Below are 21197 nucleotides of genomic sequence, written 5' to 3'. Positions count from 1 at the left end.
AATTCATTAATTTATTAATTTATTTTCCATCCCCACTTCATCCTATTAAGGATGGTTTGCTGGAGCCAATCCCAGCTGCCATTGGGCGAAAGGCAGGGTACACCCTGGGCAGGTCGCCAATCCGTCACAGGGCCATGTGCCCATCCACGAGTTCTGAAGAGTAAACTGTAGTATTTGTCAGTATGTGTTTTGATTGGTCAGTAGTATCAGTATCACCTCATTTTAAATGGATTTAGGGGAAAAGTTACTGCCCTGTCGGTATAGTTCCTTTTGGACGTTATTTTTGTGAACTGTGAAATGCTTTGTTAAAAAGAAAAAAACAGTCTCTAGTATATATGCTGTTTCCCGTTTTTTTGATAGTTAGTGAAGCAATTTTTGAGAACATGAAAAAATAACTAAAGTTCAACGTACCTCCTTTACAAGTGTGTGAATTGGACACTTTTCTTCCATTTTGATTTTGTACGTTTCGAGGGCTGGGACTAATTGAGTCAGAAGATGATCAAAAACAATCAGTTGCAGCTTGAAAGGTATGATGGAATGTTTTGCTTTTTACAACGTTTGTCTGAGTCATGGAAAGAGAGTTATAGTGGAATAGATGCAAAGTAAAGCACACACCTCTTAATTATGTACTTTAGAGTTTTGCTTTATTTAAAGTCAACACTTGAGGGTTGCATTTTTTTAAAATAAGGACTCGAGCTTATTGGAGTTCACAGCTTCAGGCTTCATGCTCAACTTCAACCACTAGCGGCCAGCTGGCAGTTCAGTTCAGTTTAGTTTGCTTGTACAGCACCAATTCACAGCAAAAAGTCATCTAATGACACTTTACAGAGAGAGGGACCAAGTTCAGTTCAAGTTGAAGTAAATACCATCTAATAATATCAATTTATAATCCAAATGAATCCAGTTCATCACTTTTTGTCGGTTATATCCAAATCCATCCACATCAGTCCAAAGGTACTTATTCCCTGACAATTGGAGCAAAAGTCAGTTAAATTGATCAAAAAGTAATCTTTGACTTTACCTTTTGTGTCTGCTTCCAGTGACTTGGGTAGTGGCTCCAGTCTGTCCTTCAGTAGACTCTTCTATGACGAACACTGGTCGAAACATCGTGTTATCACCTGTCTTGACTGGTCCCCTCAGGTGAGGCCTGAAACCATACGTGTGTGTGTGTTTGCATGTGTCTCCTAGTTTAAAAATAAGGCTGCAACACTTTTCTGCATTGCAGATATTCTTTTTAAGAAATACCAGCTGCGATTAACCAATCGCTTCCTTCAAGCTTATTTATTTGCTTCTGTTCGTGTTTAAAGAGAGAGATCAGCTGTCTTTTATTGATTCAACATGTCTCCGTTTTTATTAACATGCTGATCTCTTGTGTTTCTCTCCCTACGCCTCGTGCTTCTCTTCCTCTCTTTCAGTATCCCGAGTTGCTGGTTGCCTCCTATAACAATAACGAAGACGCTCCTCACGAACCGGATGGTGTTGCCCTGGTGTGGAACATGAAGTTTAAGAAGGCCACACCAGAGTACGTCTTTCACTGCCAGGTACAGAACTATAGAGTACGATTACAGTCCTAATGTCAAAGGGAATTGCAAGTGTGAACTTCTTCTGTTTCAGCAAAGAGAAGTCAAAACGTAGAACCAAATGCGTTCATCTGACATTTTTTGTAGACTGGATTAAAGAAGAACGCCCAAATGTTAGAGTAGACCAATTTAATTAGAATAGACTGAGGTTCTGGTTGAAATAAACTCTCAGATGGTTTTCGTGCGAATAGCATCTGACACAAAGAAGTTGGTAGGAAGCAGCAAAGAGGTGATGGAGTGACTGGTCCCGTGAAACAGACAAGGCCATGTTTAGACGTATCAGTCGTAGGATGATGTGGCGCACCGCTTCCGAGTCCAACGCTACTTACGTGCTCGTGTGTGTGTATATGTGTGTGTTAGCCCACCCACAGTGACGCTCCCTCAGCTGGGCTGCGAAAAGTTCTCCTCATACACATTAATGTCATATGTGAAAATCACCTGAATGAGTGCCCGGCTTTACTACTTAAAAGTGATGTTAGATATGCGCGCACACAGCCTCACTTTCGAGGTTCATACACACAGAGGCACATATTCCCTTCATACTGAATATGGTAATGAAGCTCGCCATACAAGTCTAACTCCACAGTGGATTTTTAAAGCACTCAATTTTTTCACTGCACCATAATTTATGCTGCTGCTGAAAGTCATGTGGTTGCACGGATAGATTACAGCTATGCATCTTGTCGCTGTAGGATTCTGGAGATTTTCCATGTGGTTCCCGAATGAAATATGTACTGTACATGTACATCCGACTTTATTAGCAGTGTGGTTTCTGAGCATGCTGATCTGTGAATTGCCAGTATCGGGCGGTAGAAGTATGGGAGCAAGGATATTTATGTAAGCATCAAATGAAATGCTCAGTACATCAACAGAGGCCTGACTGCAAATGTGTGAAACAGTGCTGACCCGCAGTGTGTTGAAGTGAACAACAACACAATGCTACCATTTTGCGCCGATATGCTGTGAAATTCCAGGAGGTCACACATGGAAACCGCTTCTGCAAATGCGCTTTCTTTGTACACATGCGGAGATCAGATTTAATTGAGTGCTCATGCTCATGGAGAAAAGAAAAAGGACCAATGAGCGAAAGAGAACTTCTCAGTGCCCGACAGCCCACATTACTCGGCGTGGCCTGGGATGTTGCCGTGTTCTTGAGGCGAGAGAGAGAAAAGAGTTAGCAGCAAAAGAGCATATATGAGCAGTGGAGGAAATCAAGATAAAATGATTAAAGAAAGAAATATTACAGCATCGACATCCATTAATCCTTCTGTGGCTGTTGGACTCGGATGAAAACACTGCAGGAGTGTTTGTGGAAAGGAGTTGAAAATTCAGGGCACTGCTTTTTTTTTTACAGCCGCTCCTTCTCCCCGTGGTGCCTTTTGCAAACAGATCTGTAACTCTAGTTAGCTGCATATCAGATGGCTCTTAGTGTGCGAGCATGTTTTGCCGTTTAACCTCCCAAAGCTGTCCCCAGTGAAAGGGCTCTGTGCCTCTTCCCCGCTCTTTTGCTGCTTTCTCCCTCGCTCTCTGACTTGCACCTCCCGTCCTCAGCAGGAGTAACAGAGGGCAGCCACATGCTTTCTCCCTTCATCTGCAATCGCAGACTTGCTGTTTTCTGTACACATACATCACACTGGGTTGGCACACGCTGCTGCTGTTGGAAGGCAGCATTTAACAGCACTTCAGTCAGTTTTGTTTTTTTCACAATTGCCCACAGGAGCGGCTTTTGTCTGGCAGGTGCATAGGTAGATGCCTGAATACTGTATGTGTGTATTCCTGTGTTTGTGTTGGACTTAAAGACTGTAAAGGCTCTGGCGTGTGTGTGGAGGATACAAAAGAATGACAGTGTGGGTCGATACAGAAGGGTTTGGGTTTGTGGTTGAGGTTGGGTTTAGTAGGGGCTTTATTGTTTAAGGCTCAGGCTTATTGAAGGACTCTTTTTTTTTTTATGGGGTTTGATGAAATAAAGCTTCTTTATTTCTCGTCTAGCTGTGTGCAGCTCGGTGAATAGCCCCAGCAAGGCAAATACTTGCAGGTAGACTCATACCATAAGTGTTTAAAATAAGATTATTTGTTCTTAAAAACGTTGTAGGATAGAGCGAATTGTTATACCCTGTAAAGATCTTGTTTTTGCATTGCATTGCGTACTGCGTATTGTTCTCTGAGAAGACGATGAACTATTTCCAGCTTTGTTGAAACATTGTTGGTTAATGTCTCTGATGTGTTGATGTGATGAAAGTTATTCAAAAGCTCGCTTGAGTTTAAGCAGTCTTAGAGACACTTGAGCAAATGCAGTGGAGGAATCGTGCACAAATAATTCTAGGTGACGTGCAGCCATGCTCTAATATTACTTTCTAATTCAGCACTTACGGAGACAGGTCGTGATTATAGACTTCTCAGGTGGAATAAACAGCTGTCTCGCTTTACTGCATTCATTTTTGTATTTCTTGCTGCTCTGCTGTCGCTCTTTGGCTCATATTTTAATCTAGAAGACTGGAAGACGTTCAGACTGCAAGCCTTAATGCTCAGTTCCAGTTTACTGTGGAGATCTGATTTTGTGTTGGCCTGTTCACGTTACCCTTTTTTAATGTGGCCAATATCAGAGCTGCCACTGCTGTGGGATTCTGGTACCAGTGTGCCTCCCCTCATCTTGGCCGTCTTGACAGTTGGACCCATCATCGCCTCGTCCCAGTTGGGTCCAATCTTGTAACTTCACACCAGCCTCTCAAGTGGGCAAAGTCGCACCACATGAAAGGGCCCGCTTGACTTAAAGCCTCGGCTTTACCCCCCAAACCACACGCCTCTCTCTGACAACCCCATACCGCTACTGTCATATCCCATTGGACTCAGTCATATTTTTAGTAATATCTCACTGCCCGAAGCCGCTCCCTGAGCTTCTGGTACTTCCAGAAAGTTGGAGTAGGAGAAGCGTAGCAGGCAAGGAGGGGAGTGGAAAGAAAGGTGAGGGTGGACAGAGGTAACTGTGCCACAGCAGTACCTTTGTTCAGTTATACATCAGAATGAGAAAGATAAATGTCATCCTCAGTGTGTGCACCTACCAGATTGTAGTCTGTGTGACATCATTAGATTTTTTTCACACTGAACAAGCCTTTATGTTGCACAAAAGAAAAAAAAAAGCCCATTAAAAGTCGGCTTCACTTACCATAATCGTTGATGGTGGAAACAAGAGGAAGCCAACAGGATCTGCACAAAAGTGAAGTGTAGAAACAGCCGTTTCTACGGGTTGTGTCTTAGACTGTTTCTTTCACTTGTCTGCCCTCGCTGACACCGTAAGGTTGCCAAGTAACCACTCATGTCTGCAACTCTCTGCAAGAAAAGCAGAAAGCTTTGAATAGATTATCAGATAAAAAGGACAACTAAGGAATCAACAAAAACATTGTTTTGTGGTGAACACCCAAACTCAGGTCTTGTACAAATACCGACATCAGTGTTGAAAAATGTCTTCCAACTGCAAGATAGGTGGTTTGGTCCCGAGTCCTCTCGTGTCAAAGTGTTCTTGAGCGAAACACAGAGCCTCCACATTGCCCCCGATGTGCTCATCTGTATGTAATTGTAGAGAATTAAGGACTGCATATATTGTGTGTTTATATTGAGTGTTTGTGTAAATGGGTGAATGAGAAGTTTGGACCACTTAAGGAAGAAAGAATAGAACTTTTCATGATGTGTTATTTCATGTACAGCACAGCTCCAATCAAGCTAAAGGGAAAAGTAAAGTTTGTAAGCCAAGAAATCAAATAAGATATGGAAAATTAAAAAAAATAAAAAATAAAATGCCGCTGTAGGAGAGAGCGAAAGGCTTGTTTGTTCTCACAGAGCCTCCTCCTCGTGCTTTCTCTCCATTGTTTGCCTGGTGAAATGGAGCCTCTGGCTCGGTATTTCTCTCTCGTTGCCAGAAACCACAGAGTGACAAAATCTGTGGGGTGTCGTAAACGAGCGAAGCCAGGGGGAGAAAGGTGGTTGGGAGGGGAGAGGAGGTTGCGAAGCCGAGATGCAGGGAAAGACAATCGGATCCATCTGGTCCTGATAAGGCAGAGTGGAAAACAGATGAGTGCGGTGAGAGAGATGGGTGGGAGGGTGGGGGGTGTAGAAGGAGTAGAGGGATACAGCGTGGAGATTGGGAGGATATACTGTCTATAGCATGCCCTATCAGGCCTCCCTGTTCCTTTTGTAAGTAGCGCTCTCACTTAATTTCTGCCTTCCCAAGTCAACTTTCAACAGTTTGTTGCCAGAGGAAAGAATGAGAGAGAGGAGAATGCAACAAAGGAGGGAGTGTTTGCTCCTCTTGGGCTTTTTTTCCTCTTTCAGTCATTCCATCAGACACCCTTAATCCCTTACTGGGTGCCATCTTTCATAACAGTTTACAGTAACATGTGCATATTATCCTATACAGAACACTTCCCATTAATATAAGAAAGGCTGCCAGAAACACTTAGTCTTGAGAGCCTGCATGCAAGATATGGTAGATGATACGTGTGTGTGTGAGCTTCTTTCTCTGACACATACTCAAACACAGCAGGCTTTGCCTGAGGTCAGAAATGAAACCCCCTGTTCTGATTGCAGGAGTGTTGCCCAGTGAAACTTCCCAGAAAAGATATACCAAAGTGACTTTTGCCGTTACTTTTTCTTCCGGCAGCCTGGACTCTGTCTGGGCTGGCAGGAGATGACTTAGCAGGTGTCTGACCTGCGCTGCGTGTAAGATGGGAATCATCCGACAGAGCCACTCCGATTCTGGAAATGAAATGTCAGGCTGGGTGTGTGGAGTTAGAGCTGATATGGAGACGTTCGCACGTTATTTAGACAGATGTTGTGCTGGTGTGACTGGTATGTCCAGAGTCTGAGTTAAAGAGAAACTGAGGAATGGAGGCGTGTGGCTCTACTTGATTTAATGTGAAAGTTTGACATTTAGGGAAATTGGCTTAATTGCTCTCTTACTGTGAGTAAGATAGAAAGAATGACACTGCTCTCATGTCTGTATGGTGATGGTGAAACTCTCTGACTTGGCTTTGCTCATACAAACATGACCACATATATATGTATATATACACATATATTTATATATATATATATATATATATATAAATATATATAATGTATACTGTATCTTGTTCAGCAACAAAGTGAATGAATTTATGTCCCAAAATAAGTTTGATTACGTAATGTTTTACATATGTTTACATATGTCATGTTTTTGACTGAGTGATTATTTCCCTGTAATCGATGCAAAGGCTGTATTTAAGTCACTGAAGGCAAAGGCTCACAAATGAATCGAAAGCAAACTGAAGGAGTAGAGAAATTTAGCCAAAACTTAACCGAGCTCCCCATAAGTCAGCCCTAAACTCAATCATTTCTAACATGACACTGAAATTTAGAATTTGTCAACCAAGTCCCTTCCAGTTTATATCATACGTTCCTTTGCAGCAGACAACAAATTGATCCTATTTCGCCGCCTAATTGCACACAGTTCCCTTTAAAAGGATGGAACTCCAAAACATGTGTGCTAATGCTTAACAAAGCATTTCGGGGGGTGGCTTTAATGTAAAATCCAAGCTGCTGCCGGAGGGTCCTTCATGTTGCATTTCTGGGACAAAGGCAGGCTAATTTTCAGTAGCTCTTTTAACTAAGCCTGACAGTACATGAGGGGAATGATAGCCTAACCTGTGGTTTCTCAAAGAGGGGATTCAGAGTTTAGTTGAGAATTTTCCTTGTAAGATGGCGACACTGATAGGGCTTTGGAGTTAAGCTAACATATGGAGCAAATAGAGGAGTCCCTTGATTTGATTTAGCTTCTCTTTGTCATTACTCATGTGGGGCAGAGTTGTTTATGTAGGGCGGTAACTGAAGGGAGAAAGGGGGAATCGCAGAGAGCGTGGATGTTTTCTGTTTGCGTCTGTTTATTCTTAAGGATTTGTGTGTTTATTTTCTATTTTAGATGGTGTTAATGGCAGATCGAGGATCACGTTGGCCTCTGCTGGAGAAATTGGAGACGATATATATGTCGTAATACAAATTGTTTTGATTTGGCAAAGATATTCATAACACAAGTGAGATTTGACTTTAGAGGAACGTTCTCTATGATTAGCATCACTCATATCTCGAGGGTGAATATCACAACAACAAGGATTCAACAATAATTCTTTGTTGGTGTTTTTTTTAACCTTTGACAGAGCCAGATTAGAAGTTCCCGGAGTTTGTGTGAAGCTAAACTGAAATGGAAGCCTTTTTCTTTTCGAACAGGCACGTTATTATACAGAAAGTCCAAGTTTTTTTCATAGAAGTAGAACTCAGAAGGGGCAAGAAGGAATTAGTTTCCTCTCTGTTCTAGCCTTGGCATTGTGTGGAGCTTTGCTTTCGTTAAAAAAAAAACAATAAAAGGCTGTTGTGGCAGGACGATGTTTAGTGGGTGTGTGTTTGTGTACAGGAAGAAGCCTGAAGGCTGAGTTATACTTCTTTTAACTGCCCTTGCGCTTGCGTCTTGCGCGTATGTTAATGGCTCGAGACGTTTATACTTCATTTTGCTTTGTCGGCGGTTGCGTGTGCTGCGTGGCGATTCACCGCCAGGACAGTAGGTGGAGTAGCGGGTTTTTTCAATGACAAGCCTACTACGATGAAAGGAAATTCACCGCCAGGAGCTCTTTGGCAAGTCTCTCTTCCATAGATTCATGCTTCTTCTTCTTCTTCTTGTAAATAGCCGGTATTTTGTCAGATTTTCAACACCTTGGGGGTCTAAACGACTACTTTCTCGCCTGAAAATGTTTCAAATGTTGCTAAAGTTATATATTTACAGAGTTTAGCCTATAGCTTAAGGGAAATCAGCTTTTCAGGCCGGCTGATTTCGGCTCGGGCAGGAGTGAAGTGCACTGTGTTTTCGACCACAGCCAGTGGCTTGTGCTTGCGTCTTGCGTGAAGTTTAGAAAATTGAGGTGACACACGCAAGCACGCAAGGGGGGGCTTGCAACCGCGCAAGGGCTTGCGTTGCGGCTTGCGTCTTGCGTTGCCGACTATAAACCAGGCTTGAGTCTAACCTACTGATAGACTCTGACGGCAGCCCGTTGAAGGTGTTTGTAGAACTTCAGGACGTGTGTGTTTGTGGGAATAAGGGATCGGAGCACCTGTTCTTCTTTCGTAAAATATTTTTCCAGACTTTTTGAATCGTTTGCGTCTGAATTTAGCGTGATCGCAAACCCAAACTTTGCACAGTTGGATCATCACATGTTTTTTAATGGGATTAAAGTGAATTTAAGGATTTTTACGGATGGATGAACGTCAGTTTTATTCATGCCCTTCCCAAACAAATGTACCAAATGCAGATTATGTGGGCGCTTGGTGTGAATATCAGTGCCAGTCTCATAGTATTAAAGCCTCTTTTTAAAATTCTTAGACATGTTTTCTAGCACAAGTTTAATATTTAATAAAAAACAGTCATTGACTTCCCGTTTATCAGCTCCAGAGGTTACTGGTCATACCTTAAAATCTTGTAATACATGCTAATTGGCCTAAAACCTCGATCCTTTTTTTTTTTTTAAGTCTGTGAAAATAAACTTTTCTGAAGCGGCCCTGCTGGCAGCTGCCGAGCGGCTTTATTTTTATCACCAAAGTTCTGTTTATTTTGAGTCTCGACATCTGAAGCGGCTCCCGAGCCATTCCTCTGAAAGCCGTGACGCCTCAGAAGTAACAAAAACGAGAAGTAAAGAGCGCAGAGTGTTTTCTTTCCCTCTGGTTTGTTTTCCAGAACCATTTGAAAATGAACTGGGGTTTGGCTGCTTCGCACATGTTGTGGTGGCAGGGATGGAGGGAGAGCAGAGAGGGAGAGAAATGAAAGAACATCAGAAAAATAAAACAAATATTATACTGCTGCCGAGTGTACTTTGCCACAGTTGTTTTACAATCGCCTTCTGCTACAGCCCCGAGTGCTCCGTTCTAACCTGCTGCACATGATAAGCAGTTATTTTTGCGAGTGTGCACAGATATGTAGTCATAGACACAAGATCAGAATCATTTTTTGAATGGACATCCCATAAACTACTATTACTCTGTAAGTTTTATACCATAACAGCTACAAACCCAGCTCCAAAAAGGTAAAAAATGTCCTCTGGGACCTTTGGAAGAGGAATGTTGTCCCATTCTTGTCTGTTATAGGATTCCAGCTGCTCAACGGTCCTGGATCTTTTTTTTTTTTGTCATATTTCAGAACGTTACGCTCTTCTCATCTATTTCTCTGTTGTTTCTATAACATCTCGGGGCCACAGTAAAGCACAAGTGTAGCACTTCCTTGCTAATATGCAGCGTTTGTGAGCTGATTAATTATTGTCCCACTCTTCATCCCAAAAATGATCACAAGTTGCTGTAACCCAATGTTTTAGAACAACTTTGTTGCATATTCTGTTATAAATGCATTACAGCGTGTATTTCTGCCTTGTTAATACAGCAATTAATTTGGGAGGATTCAGATGATTATTGCACAGAGCTGCTGCTTCAACAACAAGATGTCTGGCGTACAATTTCAGGAACACTAAAACTGTCAACAAAGCTTCTTTAACAAAATCTACGACCGTATTAGGCAACAATCCTTTTGCGAAATGCACCCGGCATGTTGTAGTTTTTCTGTTTTTAATTGTGAGTTGTGTTTTAGAGCTTCATGTTTAGCTCTCACTTGGCCCCATAATGGCTGTAAATTATTGCTCCTCTTAATTTGTTAATGCATAACACCGTTTACCCTCGTGTCGCTCGATGCTACAGGACGAAACATTTTCTCATAACCCAAACGCACGGATGCTTCAGTGGCTCCGGGTCAGGAGGAGCTGGCGGTTGCGCGCAGGAGCCCATATGGGACGAGCACTGAAGAGGAACCAGAACTCAATAAACACAGCATTGAGGGCGGGAAGGGAGTTCAAGGGTACGCTTGTCATGATGGAGGCTACAGTGAGCGCTCCAGTGGCTGCTGAGGTTTTGATGCTGTAATGTGAAACGGCTGGGGGAAAGAGGACTACAATTCTCCTCTTTGTCTGGTCGGCACCCCAGCGTCACCCCTCTCTCCTCTCCTCAGCAGACCCTCAGAGTGGCCAAACTCATCATCCCTGTCTCTGTCTGTGTCCCCGTGTCTGCCACCCATCACGATGCCTCGATGACTTGTTTTCTCTTCACATCCATCCAGCGATACCTTTTCAGTTCATATCGCTTTCTGCTTCTGCTCGTTTGTTTTCTCATTTCACCCAGTCGCCCATTTCTGCTCTCACATCCTCCCGTAGTTCATTGTAATCTGCCTTTAACATAAAACAACCCCACGCACGTGTGACATGTAGTTGTTTTTCTCTATCTCTTCATCTCCATCCCTTCTCTTCTCTCCTCAGTCTCCGGTGGTGTCTGTCGGTTTTGCCAGATTTCATCCCAACCTGGTGGTCGGGGGGACGTATTCAGGACAGATAGTCCTGTGGGACAACCGCAGTCACCGTCGGACCCCTGTCCAGAGGACTCCCCTGTCTGCTGCTGCACACACTGTAAGTATGGCTGTATGACTTTGATGCACAACTCTGACAGAGATGAAATGATCGCATCGAAAGCCGATGTTAATTCGGGCTCTTCCACTGAAACGATTTTCGGTTTAGTTTAGTCTTATGAACTGTTCTGTTTTGTAAATGTCGTCGTGTTTTGGACCTCGGAGGGAGTTCACTGTTTAGGTGTGGAAAAAAAAAATAAAAAGTCTATCAGATAAACACGAAACAGAATCTGAATTACCAATCCATCACAGCAAAAATAATCACACTTTGACATAATAATGGCACAGGTCTTGAGGACTAGTTTTTCAGCACTCGCACACATCCACTCGATGAGAACAGTCACACTCAGACACATCTGAAGTAACAGTTCGCTTCAGCTTCAGTGAACTCACTGACCCTCAACAAATGACCAAAGAATATACACTAACGCTGCCTGAGGACCCGTAGTCCTTTATAATGTCGGCTACAGAAGCCATGTAGACACACACGTTGCTACATGCCATCCATACTGCAGGTTTAAAGGGGGCTGTGGACTCCGATAATGGGGCCACCGCTCTTGTCCTCTCCAGTTAGTGAATCCAGCTTACTAGCATGAAGCTGATTGCTGAATGGACTCTTTGTGAAGCCCAGCAGACAAATCAATTACTGCCCAGTAATGATATAATGGCTTCACACACTTGTGGATTTGAACAGCAGCAAATGTCCCAAGCGTAGAGGGATTTAAAGGGACGACTGCACACCGGCATGCGAGCTGCCTGTGAGCCTGTTGCATCTTTCGGTCCTCAAAGTATTTCATGACATCATGTGTATCAGGGTAAAATTACAAGGCCATAACGGGACAGTGTTTCAGCTTTTATTTTTCTAACAATAACATATGATGCTGATGAAACATTCGGGATCCCGACAGCAGGCTGCAGCGAAGAATTATCCAAATATTTACTGTGCAAGATGCCAAATGTTTCGAACTATTTTTGTGCCTGCAATCAAAGAGACTAATAATTATGATTTATTACTGTGATCACAGTCTGCCTTTTGTGTGTATCTGTGTGATTGTGTGCATTACGAAGCACCCAGTGTACTGCGTGAACGTGGTCGGCACCCAGAATGCCAACAACTTGATCACCGTGTCCACAGACGGCAGGATGTGCTCCTGGAGCCTGGACATGCTCTCCCAACCGCAGGTACGCAAAATGCACGTCGCCCATTGGTGGCACAGCCGTCACAAGCTGCCAGAAAGCAGCGGATGTCAAGGAGTTTCATAGTCATTATATATGGAGAGAGATTCGTCTCAAAATGTTCATCAATGTGTATTGCATTATTCATCAATGTGTGCAACGCTTTGCGTGTAATACGGACATTATAAATGCAGCTATAGGCTTTCATGTCTGCACCTGCTTTCACTGGCTTGTTGTTTTCCCAATAGAGCAACTTTATCAGTTAGCAGTGCGGCCAATAAAATCTCTTTTCTTGGTTTGCTTTTGTAAAATTATTGTACATATGAACACACGTGTGACAATGAAATTACATGTGTCACACATGTTAGTAAGTGATGCGGCACACGTTGTCATTTTTAATCCTTTCTGTAATTAATCACTGTACGTGACTCTGTTTCCACATTCTTCAGGGTTTACATGTATATATATGGACATAAACAACACTGTGTGTGTGTGCGTGTGTGTGCGTGTGTGTGCGTGTGTGTGCGTGTGTGGTTAGGAGACCATGGAACTGGCGTACAATAAATCCAAACCTGTGGCAGTGACAGGCATGGCATTCCCCACGGGAGACGTTAACAATTATGTGGTGGGGAGCGAGGAGGGCACTGTTTACACCGCGTCCAGACATGGCAGGTTGGACTGTTTCCTTACGTTAGATAGCAGTATATAATGTTATATGGTATAGAAATGTATAAGTTATACAATCATGTTTATCCTTCTCCAGTAAGGCAGGTATCTGTGAAATGTTCGAGGGCCACCAGGGGCCCGTCACAGGCATCAGCTGTCACAGCGCAGTGGGCACTGTAGACTTCTCCCACCTCTTCATCACGTCCTCCTTCGACTGGACCATCAAACTCTGGAGCACCAAGGTACGGAGTGGGAGGTGTGTGCGTCGGGGAGGAAGGAGGGGAAGGGGAGTGGAGGAAAGGGAACGGATGCGTGGGGGGTTGATTGTGGCTTCTGAGAGGTTTCAGAGAGGGACTACTGAGAAAATGGGGGAGAGGGCTGAGAACATTAGATTTTTTTGGAAATCAGTCCCTCCATTACTATTTTGTGTGTTTCTGTACAAATGTGTGTGTTGACGGAAGCCTGGTAAAATCCAGCAAGAACCTCTGCTAATGAAATGTCCTCCTTTAAACGGCAGGGAATAAACATATTGCCAGTAAATGAATGAACGGATATTTTGTTTCCTTGTCTGGTCATTTACACAAACCGTCCCTCATCTGATTATTCCGACATGTTAAGTTGCAACAAACTAAACATTTCAGCATGTTAACCACCATCATCTCACATCGCCATTATCCAAGCACAGAGGACGTGAAACTAAACAATCAAAACATAAACACCGTCCAGACATAAACCTCAGATGCTCCGGGAAAAAATCCCCAATGATCACACAACAAATACGCAGTCGTGGACACACACGCACACACTCTGCCCAAGACATAATCTAGTCATCAATAAATGCCAAATACTTCATCTTTACTCCAGCACATATCTACAAGTCTGTAAGCTCCATCTTTAACACCTATCACATCTAATTTAGGTACACAAACTTCTCTCATTAATGTGTGCCTTAAAATGGGACATAAAGGACACTACATTCTCCATCTCCTTTAATTCACATTTGTATTTTCCCTGTTCTAATATGTTGTAGGAATAACCGATAATTGAACACTGAAAAAATCTGGTTCTATTGTACAGCTGCACGCAGCTTTTGCTACTCGTTTTACACGTCTAGATATGGTAAAGCCAGGCATTATATTGACCTTTTAGCATATATTAATACATTTTCAAAGAAGAAATATAATGGGAATATATACCCATTAAGTCTTAGTCTGCATTTGATGGACAGCCCCACATACTTTTCATTAAAGAGGGTCGCTAGAACAGCTTGGCGAAAGTGCCGCTGCCCGTTTTCAGCTGCTGACCCTGGATGACAATAAGCCGAATGCAGATGCTTAGGTTTCGATAATACAAAGTATTTGCATCTTATAGGCGGCCAACCCAGAGAAATAAAAGAGGAAATTACAGAACAATTGCTGTGCTGAGTTTTGCGTTTGTTTGCAAAGTGCCACGATGGGCCTTTGGTTGTTCTCATTCGTATTCAAGCCAGTTGGTTTTATCAGTATATCCCCGGTCAAATTAACAAGGAATTGAACTTGTCAATCAAAAGTGAATCAGTTAGGAAAAGCAGTGCTTGTGCAGAGTCCTACTTTTTCCCAACTTTTCACCCACAGAATCTCATTGAAATAAACTGTAAGTTCTCAAATTTTGGCTTTTTTGCAAATTTGTTCCAACTCGCAGTTGTGTGCATTTCCTGTCCGTCGTGGTACTTTGGATCGTTCTCAAAAAGTTCATTTTACCGTGAGAGTGTGTTAATCGTGATATTTTCAGGTCAGCTGGTCTTCATTACTTCCTAAACATTGTTGCACCTCATCTGACACTTAACTAGAAGCAGTGCTCTGTGTTCCCCGGTGTGCACGTGGAAGTCCCACAAATGGGTGCACTCGGTGAATCAGAATCACTCTAAAGGTGGGCGCTTGTACTCTTGGTAGCTTTGAGTGGCCTTGTCTGCTCAGGGCATTTGTTCTCCTTTCAGACCAACATGATGAATTCCATTTGGCAGCATTTCTGTGGCAGTAAAAACCAAACAGCCGCAGTTTCTGTCAGAGGGAGAATGGAAAATAGAGAAGTTGGGCAAAACATTGACGAGACATTTTTTGTGGCAGTGAGACAGATTTATCGTAGGGTCATTTGACATGTTACGAAGAGTAGAACAAACGATCCAAGGAAAGGGGAGATTGAAGAAGCTCTGAAATAAAGAATAGATTTAGAGGATGGGCGAATGGGCAACAAAGGTACAGACTCGCTGAGTGGGAGCCACCAAGGAAGTAGAGGACAAGAGCAATGAGAACTTTGAAAGACAGAGATGAAGCTGTGCAGAGTTTCTAACAGCAAATACAGCCAAAATGTTCCGAATGATAAGATGCATGATGCATATATCGTGTAACACCTACAGCTTCATGCAAGGACTTATTTCAGCTTTCATGCTCGACTCTAAACAGGCCGTGAGGCGTTCTGATGAATTGAGCCTCATGTTTGCATGCAGCCGGTCCATAAGTCTTGCGCAGAGAGTCCTGTGACACATATTAAAACATTTCTGTGGATTTTCATCAGACGAGCGTGTTATTTTTCAGGATTTGGGAATTCCCTTTCCTTTGAGGGGCACCGCAGGAATGCGTGTCTGTCTCTTTTCCCACATAAACCATATTTGTGTGTGGGCAGCCAAGTACCTGTGTGTGTGCGTGTGTGTGTGTGTGTGTAAATAGAGACGCACCACACATACCATACATTCACCTTAGACAAGCTGCCCTTGCTTGCCTAAAATCCCCTCGAGGTTGGACTTCAACCCTGCACTCACAGCAATCACAAAATTGTAACACACACACACACACACAGGTTTGCCCTCGGAGTTCATAAAGGCCGTCGCACAGAAGTCTGCTAATGTTTTAACACTCAGCGGTGCAAATATTGTGGTTAGTGTGTAACCGTTCCGAGTCGGCCACAGTGTGAAGATGTCGCGACAGCTGGGAGTGGGTTTATGATTGCGCATAACTTGAACCGTCTTGCTCTCTTGACCCCAGAACCAGCTTCCACTAAGTGACTGGATGGAGCATAATCACGCCACTTCTGCTCTCTTAAGAAGTTAATTAAAGGCCCGCGTCTCTGTCAGTTCAGGTGATCGTTGATGAGCGGGGATAACTTCTCAGATGTATTTGGAAAATGAGATTACATCAAGGGTTTGTCCTGGCACGCCGCCGTAGCATTATAGAACAACCTTAAATGTGCTGATTCGACTCTAGGTGTGAATCTGTCAAACTGGCTCGATTCTGAGGCAAATTCAACCTGGGTGGAACCAGCGAGATTATGTGACTCTGGCAGCTGATGTCACAGATGTTTTGGATCCCTGCAGACGGCTGAGCGATGAGACGTGACTCTGACGGACGACTTAACCTGAATTTTGATTGGGTCAAAAAAAAACAAAACATGGGCTTTTATTACAAAAGCTGAGGTTTGTGACACAGGTGTGTGTAGATTCCAGCGGGCACGACTTAACCTCCACCGTGTTGCACGTAGGGGAAACTTCTATCTTTTCCTTACAGTCATTTTCTGTTTAAACAAACTAAAGCTTTCATTTAGATGTCTCAGATGATGTTTTTTTCCAGTCCCCTAAGTGACCTTTGTCTTTGTGCCACATCTTTGGAAACATTTGAACTGTTTTACAGCGTAAATCTTAGAACGTTACAAATAGTTGACAGGAATTTCAAGTACTTTGGGGGACTGCTTTATAACTGCTCTTTTCGATAAAAGCATTTCTGATGTTCTCAGACGCTTATCTTTCCGTCACCATTGTAAAGACACCGGAAACAGTTGAGACTTAAGGACAGTTGAGGGAGAAACTTTAAATGTGTTAAACAAGTGCTTATTATTTACGCACAGTGTATGATTTATAGTAACCGCTGCTCAGCAAGTTTGGATGTTCCTCAAATCGGTTCACGTGCATTTATTTCTGAAGATATTCTAAAATCAGCAGTTACAGTTCAGGTGTGGCCGCAGCTCTGCACAGCACTGTGTGTTCAGTGACGGATTTTTCCGGCTCAGACGTGCTAAAAGCCCCACAGCTTCTCATCACAGCAAAGATAATGACAACCAGTTAACTTCGTGTGCGGCGCCACACGGATTAAGCTTTATTTTCAGATTAGTAGGAGGACTTGCTTACCCAAATCACATCCCTGAAATTGGTAGATAAAGGCAAAACAGTAGTTCACATTTTGAGTGATAAGTACGAGACCAAAAAGTGCTCTATTTATTTATTTTATGGCCAAATGAAATGGTCTAATCTGACTGATTTCAGTTAGCTTTAGATGATGAAACAGATATTAACAGGAACATAAACAGGGCCCACTCGGCTTATTAAAGGCAGCAGCTGTGAGGTGGAGGAGCAAAGAAAAAAGACCTCTGCTGTCATGTCGTCGGCGAGAAAACAGGTTGAATCGAGGCTTGAAATTGGCTCTGCTCTGTTTGTTTGTGTTGGTGTGCGTACACGAGCACTCTCAGAACAACTGTGGAGTGAGAAAGTAAAGGAGGAAAAGGGGCAAGAATGAGGAAGAGAGGCACACTACATTCTTTCATTTACTCCTCTAGCCAACCTGTCTCCTCTCTTGGACCCCTCCCTCTCTGCTTGTCAGGAACGCAGTCTGTAAGCCTCTGGAATCCTCGCAGTCAGCCTGAGAAACGGGAATGACACACACACTTATGTTTGTGTTCCGTTTACATTACGACGTAAACACGCTCGTGAGGATTCTAGTTGCTGGGGGGGGGGGGGGGGGGGGGTTGTCTGCGGGATTAAAGTTATTTGTAAATACTTAACATCAGCATCTAGCTGTGTTCATATTTGGCAGATCATAAGCCATGAGCTAAATATGAGGACTGATATATCCTCTGCATAATCAAGATAATAATTCCTTTTTTTTTCACCCCCATGTTCCAGAAAGGCTACCGCTTACTGTATGCAATTATCCTCCTCCTTTAATTACTGCACATGATGTAGCCTTCAGTTATTAGCCTTGCTCACAGAGGCCAGTTTATTACATTTCTCCCCAAAGATCTTTCTAAATGTCAAACACTGAAAGTAAAGTGTAAAGGTATATAATATTATGGGCGAGTGCCACGGCTGCTGCCCCCCTTTGGACGAGCATAGAGTCAACAAATTTTGTCAGATCAACCTTTTGCCTTGTCCCTTTATGTCCAAATACGCAAGCGGATGATGGCAAAATGACACTCCGTGTCTCAAAAATAACAGTTGGAGTCACCATGGTTACCTTTTATTGCGCTGATATACCTTTTACCCCCACAGATCTTTTACTGAAATAAAAGAACCAGTAGAATAATTTAGAAAAATCTCATTTACACCCAAAAGTCCTGCCAGAAAAATCCCATCTTAGTAAAAAATTACATCATTTTTAGCAGCAAAGGTCAGAGCAGGTTCGAACTAGTTTCTGTACATTTTTTTTTTTTTGGGAGGGGGGTGTCAATCTGAGGGATTTCTTTATTTTAATTGTTCACTGAAATGAAAACAAAAATTTTGAGGTGAAACCCTACGGATTGATCTTCGATGTGAACCCCAGAATGCAGCTTCATGTAAGAGATCTGAAGCCACAGAAGCTGGAAATCGCTGGGACAAGCTTTAAAATTGTGCCTCAAAAAGCTTATTATGTTGTACCTGGTGTTTAATCTTTCAGTTAAAGGTAAATAGTAAATAAAGCTGGCAAATAAATGTAATGGTGGTGTAGTACAACCCCCCCCTCTGAAATGAAGTGGAGTGGAAGTATTAAATAGCATTAAATGTACTTCCCACCACTGTTTGACCTATAAATTAAGGTCATTTAGACACAGTGTCACTATGACACAGTTTGTCCACTAGAGAGCACTGACAGGTTCCCTGCTCACGTTTACCACGTCCTAATGAGCTCTGAGATATACAGTAAATCTTTAATGACGTGAGTTTGCGTTACAGATGAAGATTAGCTGACGTCTTTAGCAGGAAGTGGTATCAGCCTAAAAGAAATTCAGGTTCAGTCAACTTCTCCGTGAACGTGTGCAAACCAAACACACACACACACACGTCCTATTTTGAGCACTTCTTCCTCCTGTCCATTGTACACCCCATTTTCCTCCCATTTCCTATCTCTTCCCATCTCTCCGACAGCTGTTGCGTTACGGTTACAGTACACCTTGTGGCGGGGCCTTCCCTTTCATCTCTCCCAGCGGTTTTATGGCGCTGTGTGAATGTGCGAGGCTTTTTAATTAGGCTCTGCACCCAGACAGGCCCCAAGGCTGAGGCAGCGCCACTCTGTCTGAAGCTCCCTCGCTCCCTCTCTCCATTCCTTTTCACTCTGTGTCTCTCTTTTCTGTCTATCTCCAGTGTGTCATCTCCTGTAATCCCTTGCTCTCTGGTTTTCTCCACCGTGCTATTTCACACCACGTCACTCATACACTCTTCTACAGGTAACCTCTTTTCTTTCTTTTTTTTTAACTCTCTTTCAGCACAACAAGCCCCTGTACTCTTTTGAGGACAACGCCGACTATGTTTATGACGTCATGTGGTCGCCCGTGCACCCAGCGCTCTTTGCCGCCGTGGATGGCATGGGCCGCCTGGACCTGTGGAACCTCAACAACGACACCGAGGTGTGTGAATTCAGGCCATCATGGGCGGCTTTTCTGGGCTGTCTCATTTCTCCTCACTGTGCTTGAGTGTTTAGTGTCCTCAGGGCCCGTTGCTGGGGCTCAGCCCGAACCACACAACCAAACACCCACGACTCCCCCAACATGCACACAGGATTCAAGATTCCCCAGTGGGCGTTTCCCACAGCCCTTGCTTTAAATCAGACTGGGTGACATCTCATCATCCTGGCTCCCACACAGCCGTCCCACTAACATTTCTACAGCCTCTGTCTAGCGTTCAGGCGACCTCAGGACCCCACCACCTCGTCCCATCTTCCTCCCACACTGCGTCCCATCAGAGGAGCGTACAGATGTGCTGGAGACCGCGAGCCCCAGCCCTCAGTCCGCAGTCCCATGAAAATAATGAAAAAAAGAAAGTTCAGGCCAAGGGTTGAGTTTAGCAATGCAGTAGGGCAACGGTTATTTTGATATGAGTGCGTTTAAGGCCACTGGTGGATAGATCGTTGCAGTATTTAGTTTGATTTTACACATTCAATAATGTAACAATATAAACTTGACTCTTTTTCAGAGGAGCTACAGGCAAAAATACAATATGGTTCACTCTGTTTACACATATTGAAATGAATTCATTTTAATTTTGTATTTGCCCGACCAGAACTATAATTTTACCGCGCGTAATGCAACACGTTAGTTTATGTTTCTGCATTTGGCAGAAGCTTTTATCCAAGCTGACTTACACTCATATCCCAGGTAGGCCGGTAGGTCTTGCCTAAGGACCCCTACTGGAGGTGGTACCAGAGGTCAGGATTTGAACTGCGGTCCCCCACACGAAGGGAAGCAATCTTACCACTACACCATCCACACACTGCCAATGTCAGAGAAGGCTGTTGGGGATTGAGTCCCTCCTGCGTGTCTTGGCTCCGCTCGACTCAAAACGGCCTTGGCACTCACACACAAAGTTCCATCTTTTTGCAAAAACATTGAAGTCTTTCAGTGTACTTTTTACGTAGCGGAATTTCCAAGAAATGCTGCTCTCAGTCATACTTTTTTGTTAATTAAGTGAAAAAATAAACTTAAAGACAATGTCTGTGCGGGTACCGTGATCGGCCACAGAGGAAGTTAGAAACGGCTGAATGTGCTTTTCCTCAAACATTCCACAGTGTTGCGGCGTCAGAAGAATACATGGATTAATAATTTGATTTGTTGACTCAAAATGGTTGCAGATTAGAGATTTCTTTGACTCAGAATCTGTACTGATTCATTTCCTAAAACTCCTTTGCATGTTCCTATGAGCTGGATTCAGCAGCTGCATTGGTAGCAGATGTTTCTGACTCACCTAATCCAACGTTCTGCTCAAGTAATCCTTAGAAAAAGTGAGAAGTGTGCAAATCCGAAGCTACGCCACAAGGTGAGAAAGTGGCTTCTCCCAAAGAAAACCAAAAAAAACCCCTCTAAAACTAGAACATGTACTCAAACAACGTTTGGGTACAATCACACAAATCAGTGTGATGTGTGAGTGAGTGACCTTAGCAGGCATTAAAATGAAAAACATCAGCACTTTATTAGCTGGAGCTTCATAGTCAATGGACCGATGGGAACAGTCCAGCTCTTTTAGTCAAACTTTTGGTTCTGAAAAACAT

General features: G+C 43.3%; 1 protein-coding gene across 8 annotated transcripts in view; it reads left to right on the top strand.

Moving 5' to 3' along the window:
* Positions 1–21197, top strand: part of dync1i1a (dynein cytoplasmic 1 intermediate chain 1a) — a 54084-nt gene that overhangs the window by 26976 nt on the left and 5911 nt on the right. For all 8 annotated transcript variants that reach the window (XM_075449130.1, XM_075449136.1, XM_075449135.1 and 5 more), the window contains 7 exons: positions 1041–1140; positions 1416–1541; positions 10949–11095; positions 12163–12276; positions 12809–12942; positions 13034–13178; positions 19420–19560. In XM_075449130.1, coding sequence (XP_075305245.1) covers positions 1041–1140; positions 1416–1541; positions 10949–11095; positions 12163–12276; positions 12809–12942; positions 13034–13178; positions 19420–19560 — 907 coding nt within the window. The remainder of the gene's footprint in view (positions 1–1040; positions 1141–1415; positions 1542–10948; positions 11096–12162; positions 12277–12808; positions 12943–13033; positions 13179–19419; positions 19561–21197) is intronic.

Source organism: Odontesthes bonariensis, chromosome 18 (genome assembly GCF_027942865.1).
Source record: "Odontesthes bonariensis isolate fOdoBon6 chromosome 18, fOdoBon6.hap1, whole genome shotgun sequence".
NCBI lineage: Eukaryota > Metazoa > Chordata > Actinopteri > Atheriniformes > Atherinopsidae > Odontesthes > Odontesthes bonariensis.
The sequence above is the reverse complement of the archived record's forward strand: the minus strand, read 5'-3'. Positions and strand labels throughout refer to the sequence as shown.